General features: G+C 36.4%; 1 protein-coding gene across 1 annotated transcript; it reads right to left on the reverse strand.

Annotated features, from left to right (window-relative positions):
- Nucleotides 1-1,846: 1,846 nt before the first annotated feature.
- On the reverse strand, nt 1,847-15,151 carry LOC147763581 (uncharacterized). Its single transcript, XM_087004691.1, has 3 exons — nt 14,960-15,151; nt 12,201-12,317; nt 1,847-3,080 (listed from the first exon to the last, which is right to left on the reverse strand). Exons 1-3 carry the CDS (start codon nt 15,072-15,074, stop codon nt 2,767-2,769), a joined length of 546 nt encoding a protein of 181 aa, XP_086860817.1. The 5' UTR covers nt 15,075-15,151; the 3' UTR covers nt 1,847-2,766.
- Between the last annotated feature and the right edge of the window lie 1,336 nt (nt 15,152-16,487).

Consider the following 16,487-nt stretch of genomic DNA (forward strand, 5'->3'; position numbering starts at 1 on the left):
TTCAAAACTAGCAGAGATATGCCCATAGTGTTGCCCAAGGTTTACTCTTTTGTCAGCATAGTACAGATACAACAATGATAACACATTTCAAGGAAAACCAATAGGTCTATTGTCTAGAAAATCACAGGAGTGATCAATGTTAGGAAAATACAGGTCAATTCCAAATTCTGCATGATTAGACCATTTTTAGTTTGTTTTTTTTTTTTTTTTTTTTGCATTTTTGCATTTTTTTACATATTTTGAGAACTCTTGTTGATTGCATTTTATAGAGCTTGTTAAGCACAAGACTGGAGGTGGTGTCCCTTTTTTTTTTTTTTGGTTTTCCATACGAATGCGCTTACTCCAGCTGGTGGTACAATATCCGGAGGCGGTATCGCCTCTCTGATCCTCTAGTTTAATATTCATTTATGCAAGAAAGTACCGTACATGTGTTTCTCTGTTGTTTCAGTGTACCCTTTGATCTTTCGTGTAATTCTGTACCTTTGGTTTCATCTATTTCACTGTATTTTAATGTGTGAGAGAGAATAAGTGTATATTTAATCTTTTTCAGCCTGTACATTATTGAAGTTTTGCAATTAAATAAATAAATAAATAAATAACATTTAAAAATTGATTTTGTTCAGCACACATGTATGCTAACATAACTATGTCCAGCATACATGTATGCTGAGGTGATTCTGTCCTGCATACATGTATGCTTAGGTGATTCTGTTCAGCATACATGTATGCTGGGGGGGGATTCTGTTCAGCATACATGTATGCTGATCATGAGGTAATTCCATTCAGCATGCATGTATGCTAACATACAATTTTCAGGTATTTTTTAACCAGCATACACATGTGCTAGTGATGAAGTTAACTCAGCATACACAAAATAGTGGAGAACATTCTAAAATTCACGCAGAATGTGTTCATAGTTTATATAATATAGCTGTTTGTTTCCGACCAAATGCTCATGTATGCAACATTGGTCAAAAAGGTTGTCCCACCTCCAGTATCATGTGCTTTTATTTATAAATGATCACATCACACGTGAAAATTGTTATAAATAATGATTTTCGTTCCAGATACCATAATTAACATCATGTGTTAAACAGAAAAGACAAACTAGTGGTGAAGAAATAAATATTTAATACCATTTATTCACATTTATTACATGTACCCCCTCAAATCCGACGTTTCACTCCGATTTTTAGAGGTAAAGAAATGCCTATTAAATTGAAAAAACAACACCAAATGTCACCAAATTTACATACATTTAGTATTAGGGTGTGCTAGTTAAGGGTCACGTGTCATATAGCGAGTGTGTCAACCGCGTACTGTAATTACCTCCTGTAGGCAGCGCTTCCTGCTTTCAACAAGGATAACAATTCTGTTTTGTGGAATATTGTCCCATTTTTCCTAAAGAGCTTGGGAGAGTTGGTCCAGATTATTAGGAGTTTGGTTTTCCTTTGCATCGCACACTTCAATTAATGCCACAAATGCTTAGTAGGGTTAATATCAGGGCTCAAAGATGGTTGCTCAATCCTCTGAACATGCATTGGGTTTCTGCAACAAATCACTCATTTTCACTAAAATTACGTGACGAAATCTTGAATTTACTTGTCAGCCAGAAGAAGTACAATCTTGTCTGCATAACTCTTCATGGATTGCTTCCTCCAAACCCGACTGATTCTTGAACAAAATTTTGGAAGTTGGGTAACTGTGGAAAACCTGTATAACAGGACACAATGCTGCTGTGTGATTGTCCTGCCTGACACTAGGCAGCTTTATAACATTGTCATTTAACATTAATTGTTTGGGGTTGCAAAATCATAATTGAGCAAATAATAAAAGCAAACATAGCTAATTTTAAACAGTATCATTATTATTTCAAATGTTAATAGATTAGAAAAAAAACTACAGAAAAATACACTATCACACTGATATTATTAATTTATACATGTTATTTATATATGTCTGAAACAGCTTGCAGTCATATTTCATTCTAGCTCTTTACTTGAACACAATGTCAGTTTACTTGGAATGGCCATACTACATGTACCCTATAGTAGTTATGACAATTATACTCATGAAAGAGGAGCAATTTAAAGGTAGTGGAAAAAATTCACCTTAAAATGTAACCAGTGGTTTATTGTTCATCACATTAAAGGCAACTTTTGTCAAGATGCTTTAGGCAAATACACTTTAATTTTAATCTACCTAACAAACATGTAATCATAAGCGTAAATTATTGTAAACATTTTTCTCTATTTTTCTTTCAATGTGACAAATTCACTTAACCTGTTAAATATTGACATAATTTATGAAACTCATTTTGTAGTCCCTATGATTAGTCTTTTTGCCAGCTTATCTTTTTGTTAAACTAAAGTAAAAAACAGTTGACAAAGTGAATTATAAAAAAAAATATATGCATTGTGTTTCATAACAATATTAAATAGCTTAGGGCAACAGGGAACCTGTAGGTACATTGTACCTGTTTTGTTCAAATGACAGCATATGACAATGTGCAAATGTACTCCTAAAAGGGGTAGTTCTCTGTAATGTACACAGTCAAACTATTGTCATTAATTCCTGGCAATGGCAAATCAAATCAAACCTTATGTGCAATGTCTTCGATCAGTAATAAACAACATAAACCACCCATCTTGGTTAAAAAAAAGAGTTAATTTTAAGATGACGGAGATGACATCTAGCACACTGCCCACTGAACAGATGTCAGTGAGAAGCTGTTCAGTGCCCTCTATTCAAGTTCTAAAACAGAATCTATCTGCTGCTTCTAGTGCTGGCCTTCCAATGCCGCCAACGACGCACTGCATGTCTCTCCTGGGCGGCTGAATAACAGCAGCTATGAAATTCAGCAGAGTGTCGATGAGACACACATCTCTGTAATGTCAACATCAGTGCCTTCCCGAAGCCGGGGATGCGATCACGTCCGTGAAAACCAAGCTGTCTGTTGTGGGCACGGTTACTGTTTCTCATCGCCATCCTGGCAGCGTAGTAGTGTGCCTGGCAGTGGAAGCCCTTCTCCCCAGCCAGGCGACCAAGCATACAGCAGGACCAGTGGGAGCGAGGTACCTCTGAATAAAAACAATAAAACAAGGCAGCAAATAAAAGCCGTCAAATGCAAAGAAAACAATAATGAAAAACAAGGCAGCAAAACTGTCAAATGTACAGACAACCAGAAAAAAAAATAAGTCACTCAGTTTTCCTTTTAGAGCACTTAAGTGGCAGTACATAAAATATTTTTATCAGTTTTGATGCAGTGTTTTACAAAACAGCTTATAATCACCATCAATTTTACTTTATGAACTGTAGGTAGCATAGATATCTAAAATGTGACTAGCAAGGTCTTCCGGCCCATGAAAATTCAAAGTCACCCATTAAAAATGCCAATAAGAACACATTACTGAAATGTGTTACTTTCATTTTCAACACTTATTACACAATAACCAATTTACTTTTATTTTTAAAAGATCAAGTAAAACAAGGCATCAAAGCAGACAAAAAGCAGAAAATATTGATACACAAAATAGGATACTGTCAATACTGATGCAAGTATGTTATATTATAATAAACACATTATGTTTAACAGCAATGTCAACACCAAACTTTAATTATGCACAACAGGTAAAACAGTTGTGAGTCATAACATGGCCTTAAATCCATAGGATTCTGTGCAATTTCACTCAGCCACCGACTACCTCTGCTCAGATGCCATACAAAAAGGGTATTATGGGCAGTATAGGCACCGTACAGGCATCACATTTCAAACGTAATTTAGGCTTAACTAGCATAAGGGTGTATTCCCAGAGATTTAGATCGATCCAGAGATTAAGATTTAGATTGACCTAACTCCCTGGGGGTTCACGCTAAATTGCAGTCAGTCGAGCGCACACCATAGTTAATTACCCCCTTACAGCTTTCAGTAGGTGGGACAGACGCTAAAGCTGGCTAAGCTGACAGTAATCTAGTGAGACTTCCCACAGGGATAGAATGATCTTAAATCTATGGAAATGGGGTGTAAGACTTTGGGTCCACGAAAGTTCAAGTTCAAACTTTGAAAATGCCAGAATGAACAAAATGAAAATTTCACAAAAAAAAAAAAGTTAAACTAAAAGAAATCAGACTGGTTTTTCAACTGAAGCTGTATTTACTTATGTTTCTTTTCATTGAGTTTGAGAAGAGAAAGTGACTTGGTTTCCCTATATGGTAGCTGTGGTACATGTAGCAGTGCCCAAAATAGGTTTTTCCTCAATTTCGATACAATATATATTAGATGTTTTTAAACACCAGAATCAACACCAAACTTTAATTATGAACTGCAGGTAACAAAGATATTTAGAAAATGTGACTAGCAAAGGTCTTCAGATCTTTGGAAGTTCAAAGTCACACCTTGAAAATGCCAAAATGTAAGCATGAGTTAACAGTAATGAAATGAGTTTTTTTCCATTTTTACAAATACAAAATAACCAATTTACTCTCCTTTTTATATTAACAACTAAGCAAATTGCTGAAATGTAAGATCATCAAAAGAACAACTTTCAAATAATATCTGAGATTCTGAAAATAGTTAATGATTGAATATGACAAACTGCCAAAATATGACATTATTTCCATTTTTGACACTTAATTACACAATACACAATAACAGGTTTACCATCATTTTTATATAATCAACTAACAATACTTTAAGATGCAGAAAATTTCTAAAGAACACTCTTATGTATCTAATTAGTTCAATACATAGACTGTTAACATGCATGAGCACTGAATCTGAGGAAAAACCACAGTAACTAATAATAAAATAACAAGGCAGCAAAGCTGTCAAATGTACAGACAAAAAGCAGAAAATAACAATGCACAAAATGGGCTACCGTCAATTCTGATGCAAAAATACATTATGCTTAACTGCAAATTCAACATCAAATTTTAATTATGCAGGTAATACCAATGTAAGTAAAATTTGTAACAAGCATAAGGCTTCAGGCCCATGGGAGTTCAAGTTCACACTATGAAAATGCCAGAATGAGAAAAATGAAAATTTCACACAAAATTGCATAAATTCAATAGTAAATGATAACCCAATTGAGGTGGCTTTATAATTTGAACTGAATGCCAATCCTAAAAATCATACTTATAAGTTAATAATAATAAGTAACACAGTTTTCTTTTCATAATGTTTGTAGTAGCAGTGCAAAAAGATTTTTGTCAATTTTGATGTAAAATTAAATAATAAATTACAGAATAATTATCACCAATTTTTGATTATTGACTATAAATAGCATGGACATGTAGAAAATTTGATTACCAGCTAATTAGACTGCTTTTCCAACTCAGGCTGCATTTTAGTCCTGTGTTTCTTTTTTGAATGTTTGACAATCATAACAGGCCCGTAGCCAGCAATTTCAAAAGGGGGGTTCTTTTTCTGAAAAAGTGGACCTTTTTCCATAAAAACTTCATGTACCTAGATCAAATTTTACCCAGGGTGGACGTTTTCCCAGCAAAAGGGGCGGTTCTTTCGAACCCCCCTGAACCCCCCCTGGCTACAGGTCTGCATAAGTAACATGGTTTTCCCATAATGGCCATCATGGCAGCAGCACCCAAAATTGTGTTTCTTCTATTTTGATGCAATATAACATAATGCTTAACACCATTATGACCATCAATTTTTAATAATAAAATATACGCATCATGGATTTTCAGAAAATGTGACTAGCATGGGTCTTTAAGCCCATGGAGGTTCTAAGTCACACCTTGAAAATGCCAATATGTGAAAAATTAAACTTTCACACAAAACTGTTTAACTGCCAGAAAAATTTACCAAACAGACTGCATTGCCTACTTAAGCTGTATTTTAGTCCCATGTTTCTTTCCTGTAAGTTTGAGAACAGTAAGCCACATGGTTTTCCTTAAATGGTCATCATGGGGGCAGTGCCCAAAATAGGGGTTTCTTCAAATTTTGATGCAACATTACATAATGTTTAACAGCATAATTACCATCAATTTTTAATAATAAAATATTAGTATCATGGATATTCAGAAAATGTGACTAGCAAGGGTTTTCAGGCCCATGGAACTTCAAAGTCACACCTTGAAAATGCCAAAATGTAAACAAGGCAGCACTGTTCTGAAATGTTTTTTTTCACATTTTTAACAATTTTTTAACATAAAACAAAATTAACAGTTTACTGCCATTTTTATATGATCAACTAAGAAAATTGATGACATGGGAAAAATATCAATAGAACAGTGTTAAATGTCCAATCTCCTCCATTCTGAGATTCTAAACATAGTGAATGATTGAATCTGACAAACTGCAATGATATGAGTTTATTTCCATTTTTGAAACTTTATTACCCAATACAAGATAACAAGTTTACCATCATTTTTACATAATCAACTAACAATGTTGTAAAGATGCAGGAAATGTCAAACAAACACTTTTACATATCTTATTAGTTAAATAATGAGACTGTTAACATGCCTAAGAATTGAATCTGAGGAAATGTGAAAAAACAAATAATGGCCCAATTATGCTGATTTTCAAACTCAACCTGCATTTTAGTAAGATTGACCACTCCTGTGAGTGTAATGACAATTGGCCTATCTGCTTTTCTTATATTGTGTTTACAGTGTTGCATATATGCTGAAAAGTGAAAAAACAGCATAACTACTAAAATAGAGACCCGATCAAGCCGATTTTCAAACTTGACCTGCATTTTAGTAAGATTGCTTACAAGATTTTAGTAAGATTTTAGTAAGAATGACAACAGGCCTATCGGTTTTCATTGAAATGTGTTTACAGTGTTGTATATATGCTGAAAAGTGAAAAGAACAGCATAACTTCTACCATAATTGCCCGATCATGCTGATTTTCGAACTTGACCTGCGTTTTATGAATATTCATCAACTCTGTGAATATAAATCCGAAAAGTAAAACTGTCTTCCACTTATCGTGTTTACGCTGAAAGTGCACAGTGATGACGGTGACGACAGACGCAGGTGACAGCAATATGTACAGACACATCTGTGCCTGTACATAAAAAGGGGGGTGGGATAACTTCGTCAAAACTGAACCTATAAGGCTTATCAGGCTTTCACACTTGATCTGGATGTTTAGAGCTACCAAAAAATTACTTTCACTTTAATTAATAATTGTGCTCAATTTCTGTGTAACAATTTCCATTAACAAATTAACTAAGCTATGGGCTCCGACATGACTTCAGATCCGACTCAGTCTTACACTTTACATGCACAGAGAAGCATAACAGACCAACCTCAGTTCCAAATCTAAAGTGTGTCTATTATGTACAAGAATTCTGATTTTATACAGATTATCTACAGGGAATCTATGCGTGCCAGTGTCTGCTACAGTGTACTTAATTACATACTAATTGTTGTGCAATATTAACATGTCATACCCAACTGACTCGGGCATACATGTACCTACTACTGTGTAGGTCTCTACAGAGAATGATAATTATTAATGCAGGACAGATGCAAATTAGATAAAAACATGTTGACTAACTATGATTACACAATGTGGAATTGGTGCAGGGTTCCACATGTATACCGGTATTAGTCCTACAAATCAGTCGTAGGAGTTTTAGAGCAAAATATGACAATGTTGTCATGTTATATAGCTGTGCATTGGTTCATAACATATGCTGAAAAATAGTGCAAAAGCAGCATATTTTTTGTAAAAATAGTTCAATCAAACTGATTTTCAAAGTTGACCTGTACGATAGAGCATTCCTGTGAGTTTCTTGAAAGACAATAGGCCTATCGGTTTTCCATAAAATGTATTATCAGTGTTGCATTTATGCTGAAAACTCGAACTCGACCCGTATTTTATGAATATTCATCAGTTCCTTAAGTTTGAAGACAAAAAGCTAAAACGTTTTTTCCACTTAACGTCTTATTGAAGTAGTGTGGATAGGTCTTTTTGTATGTTTTTAAAGAGATATCAATAATTACATAGAAACATGTTACGCATCGGTATGAGAAATATTAGAGGATTAGCAAAGAAACTTACTGATGAAAACTTTGTTGAGATGGTAGAAAATTTTGATATTTTCATATGTGTAGAAACTTTTAGTACCCTGAGATCAAAAATGGTCCTACCTAGTGGCTCACATGGCCACTTCTGCAAAATAAAAACAAAAAAGAAAACAAAAGGTCGCCCATCTGGCGGTATAGTTATATATTACAGAAAACAATTTAGTGGTGCTCTTCATGTTATCTCTAGCAAAAGTGAGAATACCTTATGGATAAGGCTACCAGGACAGTGTTTTGGTCTCCAAAGAGACTTATTTGTGTGCGCAGTTTATGTTAAGCCAAAGAATGGGAGATTTGATGAAGCAACCTTTGACATCCTTGAGGAAGAAATAGTTCAGCATCAGTCAAATGGCATGATATGCCTCATGGGTGATTTTAATGCTCGAACTGGTACACTCCCAGATTATATCAAAAATGATAACACACACGGTATCCCAGTGCCTGGTAGCCACCCCACAGATATGCTCACTCCTGCTCGGAACAACTTAGACAGTATCATAAACTCCCAGGGAAGAACCCTTGTAGAATTATGCATTAGCAGCAATTTGAGAATACTGAATGGAAGAGTGTTAGGAAATTCATTAGGGTACTACACATGTTACAATCAAAATGGCTGTAGTGCAGTGGATTATGCAGTTTTGAGTGATAAGTTAGTTGATAGTGTAAAGTATTTCACTGTTCACCCAATTGACTATATCTCAGATCACTGTCTTCTAGATCTTACAATTGCAAGTAAGGGTTTCAAGGAGTCACCAAAAGTTATTCCCCTCCAAAAATACAAAGATCAGTACATCTGGGGCATCGACTCTGCAGATAAATTCCTCCGTGAACTGGAAAGTGAAAAAAACATAGAAGCCATATGTGAATTTCAAACTACCACCGTCCCAACTACTAAAGAGGGAGTAAATAAGGCATGTCAGTCTTTAACTAAAATCCTAGATGACACAGCTAGTGCATCACTGCGTACAAAAAGAATGTCAAAGAAAAATGGTAATGAGAGAAAAAGGAATAAAAAGCAGCCCTGGTTTGACAATCAATGCATTGAAGTAAAAAGAAATATCAAACACCTCGGGAGACTACTCCAAAAAAACCCGAATAATCACTTTATCTCTCACACTTATCATGAAGCTTGCAAAAAGTACAAGCAACTTTTGAAAAAGAAAAAACAAGAACATAAAGACAACCTCCTTGAAAAGCTTTTGAACATTGAAGAAAAGAATCCCAAAGAATTTTGGCAAATTATCAAAAAACTTAAGAAAGAAGAGGATCAGAACAACCTTATTGCCCCTGATGTATGGCACAATTACTTTCAACAACTGTGTGGTATCCCGCCTCTAGGTGACAATGACATTGATGATGAATTGAAAAAATATGAAGATTGCCCTGGAAATCCCAAACTAGATGACCCTATAACCATTCTGGAGGTCCAAAAAGCACTCAGAAAGCTAAAAAATGGCAAAGCACCTGGGGCAGATAGCATAAGAAATGAAATGCTTAAGACTGGGCAACCGTACTTACAGGGTATCTGGTGCGATGACTAAAATCTTTAACCTGGTCTTAAACTCTGGTGAGATCCCTGATGCTTGGAATTTAGGCATAGTTTTACCACTCTTTAAGTCTGGTGAGTGTTTGGATCCCTCAAATTACAGGGGCCTTTGTATTACAAGCTGTTTGGGAAAGTTATTCAATTCCATTCTGGCAAATAGGCTAACTGACCTGATTGAAAAGGAAGGCAAACTTAGCGAAGAACAGGGTGGGTTCAGACCAAGTTACAGAACAACTGATCACATTTTCACTCTTAAATCAATTATTAACAGATATACTAGCCAAAATAGGAAGGTCTATGCATGTTTTAATGATTTTAAAAAGGCATTTGATTCAGTGTGGCACAAAGGTCTGCTTCTCAAATTACAGAAACTTGGAATAGGAGGAAAATTTTACAATGTGATTAAACAAATGTACAAAAATACTAAATTAGGAATCTCCACAGGCAACAGTTATACCAAACCCTTTTTTGCTAAAATTGGAATCCGCCAAGGTGATAATCTAAGTCCAACACTCTTCAATATATTTATAGACGACATAAAAGAATCCTTCCATACATGTAAAACCAAAGACAAGGTAGATGGCATCAACCACATACTTTATGCCGATGACCTAGTCCTACTGTCGAGAACAAAGGATGGACTGCAAAATCTTCTGAACAAACTAGAACAGTACTGTCAAAAGTGGAAGTTACACATAAATACAAAGAAAACAAAAATAATGGTGTTTAGCAAGAAGGGTAAACTTGACCATCAAACAAAATTTCACATTAATGATGAACCCATAGTAGAAGTAAAACAATACCCCTATTTGGGAATAGTTTTCTCCAACACTGGCTCGTTAAAGGAAGCAATCGAAAATTTGAAGAAAAAGGCCCTAAAAGCCCTGTTTTCCCTTAAAGCAGCACTTGCCTCTCAAAACATTTCCAAACCACTTTTGTGCATGAACTTATTTAACAAACTTATCAAACCAATTTTGCTTTATGGTTGTGAGGTCTGGTCACAGGAGGTATTTAAACAGAATAACATGTCTCTGAAGAAGATTAATAAAATGCCATTCGAACAGGTACACTTAAAGTTTTGCAAATGGATTCTAGGTCTAAGAAAGCATGCTAGCAATACCATGTCTAGAGCTGAGCTCGGCAGGTACCCTATTTTTCCAACTATAGCCAAACTTGTCCAAAGATATAGTCTTAGACTGGAACAACTGCCAAATGATAGAATTGTAAAGCAAGTGTAGAATTGTAAAGCAAGTGTACAATCTTGAGCAAGATACAAAGGGAAACACATGGACAGAATCCATCCAATCTTTTCACAATTGTTGGGGTTTCTCCGAAGATAACAACCCACCAAAGAAATTACATCAAATAGAAAACCTAGTAGAAAAATTGAACATAAAAATCGAAAAACTCTTTTGGCAGGAATTAAATAGTTCGACCTCAAACAAATTAAGGACATACAAAACAATTAAAAAATCTTATGAATGTGAAAATTACATCAAAATGAGTGTCTCCCCCTTAGATATCAAAACACTAGCAAAAATTAGACTAAGTGACCACGACCTAGCAATAGAAAGGGGCCGATACACAAACCCTAAAACTCCACTTGATGAGAGAAAATCTAAAGCTTGCAACTGTTTAGAGGATGAAACACATTTCCTCACAGAATGCACAAGATACACTGTTGAGAGGCAACGAATGCATGATGAACTACTGAAAATCAGTGTAGTGGGTCTAGATGACAGTGATCAGATATTGTCAATTCTCCTTAATCCACCCTGTCATAAAAGTCTCAAAGTAATAGCAGAATTTGTAAAGACTGCTGTTAAAATACATAGTTCACCTGAGATCTAGTATATCACAGCCACTTATTGTCAACAATGCTGTGAATAGCTTAATTAATTAATATTATAGCATAATTTGCATTAACACATGTATAATTTAACATACTACATATGTAAACATATATAATTGTATATCCATATATATATTGTGTAAATATTGTAGTCTAGAGAGCCTGCAAATGTACTCACATCATTTAGTGCTCAATAAACTTATTACTTATTATTATTATTGGTGAAAGCGCACGACAACGGCGACGACAAACGCAGGTGACGGCTACAATTTATATATACAGACACACCTGTGTGACTGTCTGTACATAAAAATGGCCGGATCAAGCTGATGTTCGAACTTGACCTGCATTTTATGAATATTCATCAGTTCTGTAAGTTTGAAAACATAAGGTCAAATGGTTTTCCACTTTCGTTATAACATTGAAAGCCCACAGCGACGGGGACGACAGGCGCAGGTGACAGCTATGTGTACACACACGTGTGTCTGTACATAAAACACTATGAGACAACAGCGGATCGTCTTAATTGTTATCGACGCTGATAGAGAAAACAGGATATCAAAGAGAAAGTGGGAGATAACAGATCCACTCTCCAGTAACTCACACTTGCTTCTCTCTTCCCTCCCCGTCCTACCCTGTACCGTGGTTAAATAGAACAACAGACATCCTAACTCGATTTCTCAATACCTGGACAAATAAAACCCCGTGTTCTACCATTATCCATACTCAAGAAACGTATACCTTTCATGTAGTCTAAAATATCTGCCGTGCTTGGCCCTAATAGCCCAACTTCTTCCACTGAGGGAGTGGGTGTAGTTGCAGAGTTGCTGTCAGTGTCACCTAGACTGAGTAGGTAATCTGAAGAAGAGACGCAAACGGTTATGCAAAGATATTGATCAAATTGATACATCCGACTTGTAACGTTTTGTCGGAAACATAATATCTTTTCAGACACATATCATCATGGTATCTTGTTGAAGACGAACTTGGCTGCTTAAAGACCTCAGTTTAATACGTAAAAAAACATCGATGTTTAAGGTAAATAAATTCAGGTGGCATATTCGTATTTAACATTAAGGTTAGGATAACAATAACAAGGAGACAAAGTATAAATACAATGCACAGTCTTGCACTGCAAGTGCTGCTTGCACAAATGAGGCATTAATTAAAATTTATAAATGGACTACATGCCCTACAGACAAACACTGGTATCAAATTGTTATAGTCTGAAAATCTGGAAGACAAGCTATTGAACAGAGTCAAGGTGCTCCAAACAGATGAAACCTAATAGCAAAGACATTTTCTTCGCTTAATAACTGATACTGGGTCATCATCCCCCTTTTATTCATTGTCAGTATTTCACTCAAGAAGGTAACTTGAGAGACACTACAAAATATTAGAGAGGAATGACTGTAATCTAAGCCATTTCTTTTTCTAAACTATCGCAGCAGAAAAGCAATTCAGCAAGAGAGCTGGTGAAACTCCTTACCAAAATATCACCACTGTCAGTGTATTTAGAGACAGGATAAATACCGCATGGTTCGTTATCGAATATTATGTCAGCCGGCAAATGCGTACGTAATGTGTAACATTTCAATTGTGCCAGACGGCAGTGTGACCCATAACTCAGGCAACGGTTATAACCAGTTAATAGTAAATAAAGATATGTCATTTTTGCTACTTGGGTTCACGTCACAAATGGCGCGATATCAGGTGATCGTATTTTGTGATCACCCATTTCAGAATAAAACCACAAGAAAATACGGTGCCCCAAGAAAGCACGGGGTAAGGACACACATAGAGCATGACCAAAAAACAAAAACATGCACCAATGCTGCGTGGGTAAATTTCATCCAAACATCCAAGAAAGAATCTGAAAACAACCCAATTACTGTTGAGTGACACACCTAAATAGACCTGCGCTAAAACAAGGCGGCAAAGCTGTACAGCAAAAAGCCGAAAATAACGATGCACAAAAGAGGCTAGGCCTACTGTCAATTCTGATACAATTATACAATCGCCGTTTCGTTTACCATTGTTCAGCATAGCTGGTCACTTGCAGACCAACTGACCCCTACATCTAATTCTCTGGCAGGACCCTATAGAGACTCCAAAGACAGCCCGGGAAATCCAACTTACTGAATATTAAAAGTCTTCTCTCTATATAGTTTACACTAGGCAAAGCGCATAAATTACAACTACATCAAAAGTGATTTCTGTAAGAAAAAATATTAAAGCCAAGTAAAATACATTACTAGTCCTTCAACACTACTAAACCGAGGCTGATTATAACTAAAACGCGGAAAACAGTATATTTAATGTTAGATAGATATGCTGACCTCCTGAAATAAAAGAAAGACATTACCCCTGAATGTTAAAATTAAGGCTCTGTCACGTATCGTATGGGGCATGATACGGACAACATTCAGCGTATAAATTTATCATTTATCAGCCTGTGTCCACCGTATTACAATGAAGTAGTCAGCATATGAGATTGTTTTTGAAGATGCTCAAAACATGTCACTTTCCTCCTGGTATGCGAATGTACACCAACGTTTGTTTGTATTCTCGAGACGTATAAGACGTGTTTACAAGTCTAACAAACCCCTTGCGCTTGTCTACGTATGAGCACTTTTTCTCATATGTGTGTGCTATACGCAAGGTGTCACAATGCCTTAATGAACACCAACCGAAGGCATTGGGCGCATGCTATGAAAACAGCTACCAGCTGTTCAAAAGAACACGCGGCCTTTTGATATATGTAGCTTCAAACCATTCCTCACATCAATACACGGTATTCAGACTTGATTGAACTAAGATACCCTCGCCCTTTCACAATAGGAAAGTTGCTACAGGGACCACGTTACAATTTGGAGGGTGCATGAGCGATCCGAGTACACAATCGATAAGGTGTGTGCATATTTAGGCACTAGGGGTGGATGCCTCCTTACAGGTCAAAATAGTTCTCCTAACTGCGGGCAAAAATTTGGAATATATCCGCTGCATAATTTACCTCTGTACTAGTACAGTTATCCCCGTTTCTAGGGTAGCCATATGTCGCGCTACAGGGATTAAACTGAAAATTAGGTTATACAAGTTTCAGTTAATTGTGTCGAATTCAGTGTCAACATAGAGTACTACACTGCGTGGCAGTCCTGATCCCGGCGTCTACAGACATTGGACACTTTTTTTACCATGCTAAGTCTCGGTTTAAAGGAAATCCGACCCTAACTGTCCCTATTCATGTGTCCCTCCTGCCAGTGTAGCCAGATTGCATTGGACCTGATTTTTTTAATGCCTGAACTCAAAGCTAAGAAATACTAATAAAAAGCATAAGCAGTGGAGGTAGTTACAAGTACGTAGGACTTGTCAATCTACCCTCCACATTCCTATGTAGAGCCATGATCTCTACTCCTATCAAAACAAAGCGAGGAGTGACAGCAGAATCCTACATCATAAATGGAACATTTACGGGAATTCAAAATATGTTCTCTTCTTACCTTCAAAATGCTCGTACTGTATGTTCGTAGCTGCTCTGATTGCCACTATATCCCTGCAAAACATCAGTAAGGACAGTAAACGTAGCGTCCAAAGAAAAACACCGCATTTCGTCATCTTCCTTGTATATTTGGCCTTGCAGGTTGCTCAACTGGAGTGGACTGACTTAACGCATTTACATGTGAATATTTTATACCAGCACGGACAGAGAGAAGCCCCGCCCCTTTTGTTGCTGAACGCAACAATAGACACGGAACGCTTGCCGAGCACAACACAAGCACGTGGGATTATAGCTTAAAACTTAATGCTAACTCAGAATATTTAATACTTCAAATCATTTAAACCATCTCATTAACTGAAAAAACACTGCCAAGTAAGGAAATATATAGTTTGGATGGAGGGATTAATTTGCACGATTGCGATTGAATGCAATCTTTAGCGTAAGTGATCATGGACTGCATCACATCTCAGCACCGTAAATTCTGGTGAGAGGTCGTATGTCGAGTGGTCCGATCCTCTCCGCCAATCAAACGCTCCCTCCGCAAACGCTGGGACAGTTGCGGACTTTATTCACCCCACTGATACGTGTAACACGTGCACTTGTCCAATTACTCTTATCCGTCTAATGCTATGTCCCGGTTTGGACAACCTTATTTTCAGTAACTGCGTGGTACAGGAAGCGAACCTTTATGTCGTTTCACTGTCTATAAACCTCTGTCCTCACTAGTAACCTATATTAAATGCAATACAGATTTATATAGCTGCTTTCGAGGTAAATGAAGCCTGAAAACGTGAAAGGAGGTCATGCTGTTGGAGCCTATGTGTCATTGTCAGCTTACTTAAAAAAAGACGTGTGTGTGTTTGTGTGTGTGTGTGCGTTTGTGTGTGTGCGTGTGAGAGAAAGATGGGAGAGTAAAATCACATGATTATCTCTACTCATCAAGACATGCGTCAACACATTCTTTCCTTATGCGCTTAGATGATATGGAAATAAACACCGGTGAAAATTGCTTACTCAAGCTGATGATGCAACAGCGGCGTTTTTTTTTTTTTTTTTTTTTTGTGTGTGTGTGTCAAAACGTAACTTCTTCCCCGTTTAGTACCCTACAAAAGTACCAAAGTCTGGTGCCAGAAATTTTCTGAAAAGGTTTACTACTGATTCTATCATTTAAGAAAGAATACCTTTAACGCTTTGTCACCTTCCGAGCGTAGTAAGGTAAATAAATTGAATAAAGAAACAAAAAGGGATTTTGTACTCTAAAAGTGCTTCTTTTTATTTTAATTTAATGAAAAGTATATTTCACTTTAAAAAAGAGAAAAAGCTGTTTTGTCACGTATAAGTCACTTAACGTCTGCCAACTTTGCCAAGTAATGCAGTCAATGTTTTTGAGGTGTGTCGCCGCGTGTCACAGTCCAGAGAAGGAAATGACAATAAAGCTGATCCTTTTCTCAGACAGTCATTTTGCTATAAATTTTACTATTAGTTGCATGTTTATGTCCTTGTTGTGTTATTGGCTGCATGCCATTTTC

The sequence above is a fragment of the Lingula anatina genome, chromosome 2 (genome assembly GCF_051362555.1).
Source record: "Lingula anatina isolate TDL-2025a chromosome 2, LinAna3.0, whole genome shotgun sequence".
Lineage (NCBI taxonomy): Eukaryota > Metazoa > Brachiopoda > Lingulata > Lingulida > Lingulidae > Lingula > Lingula anatina.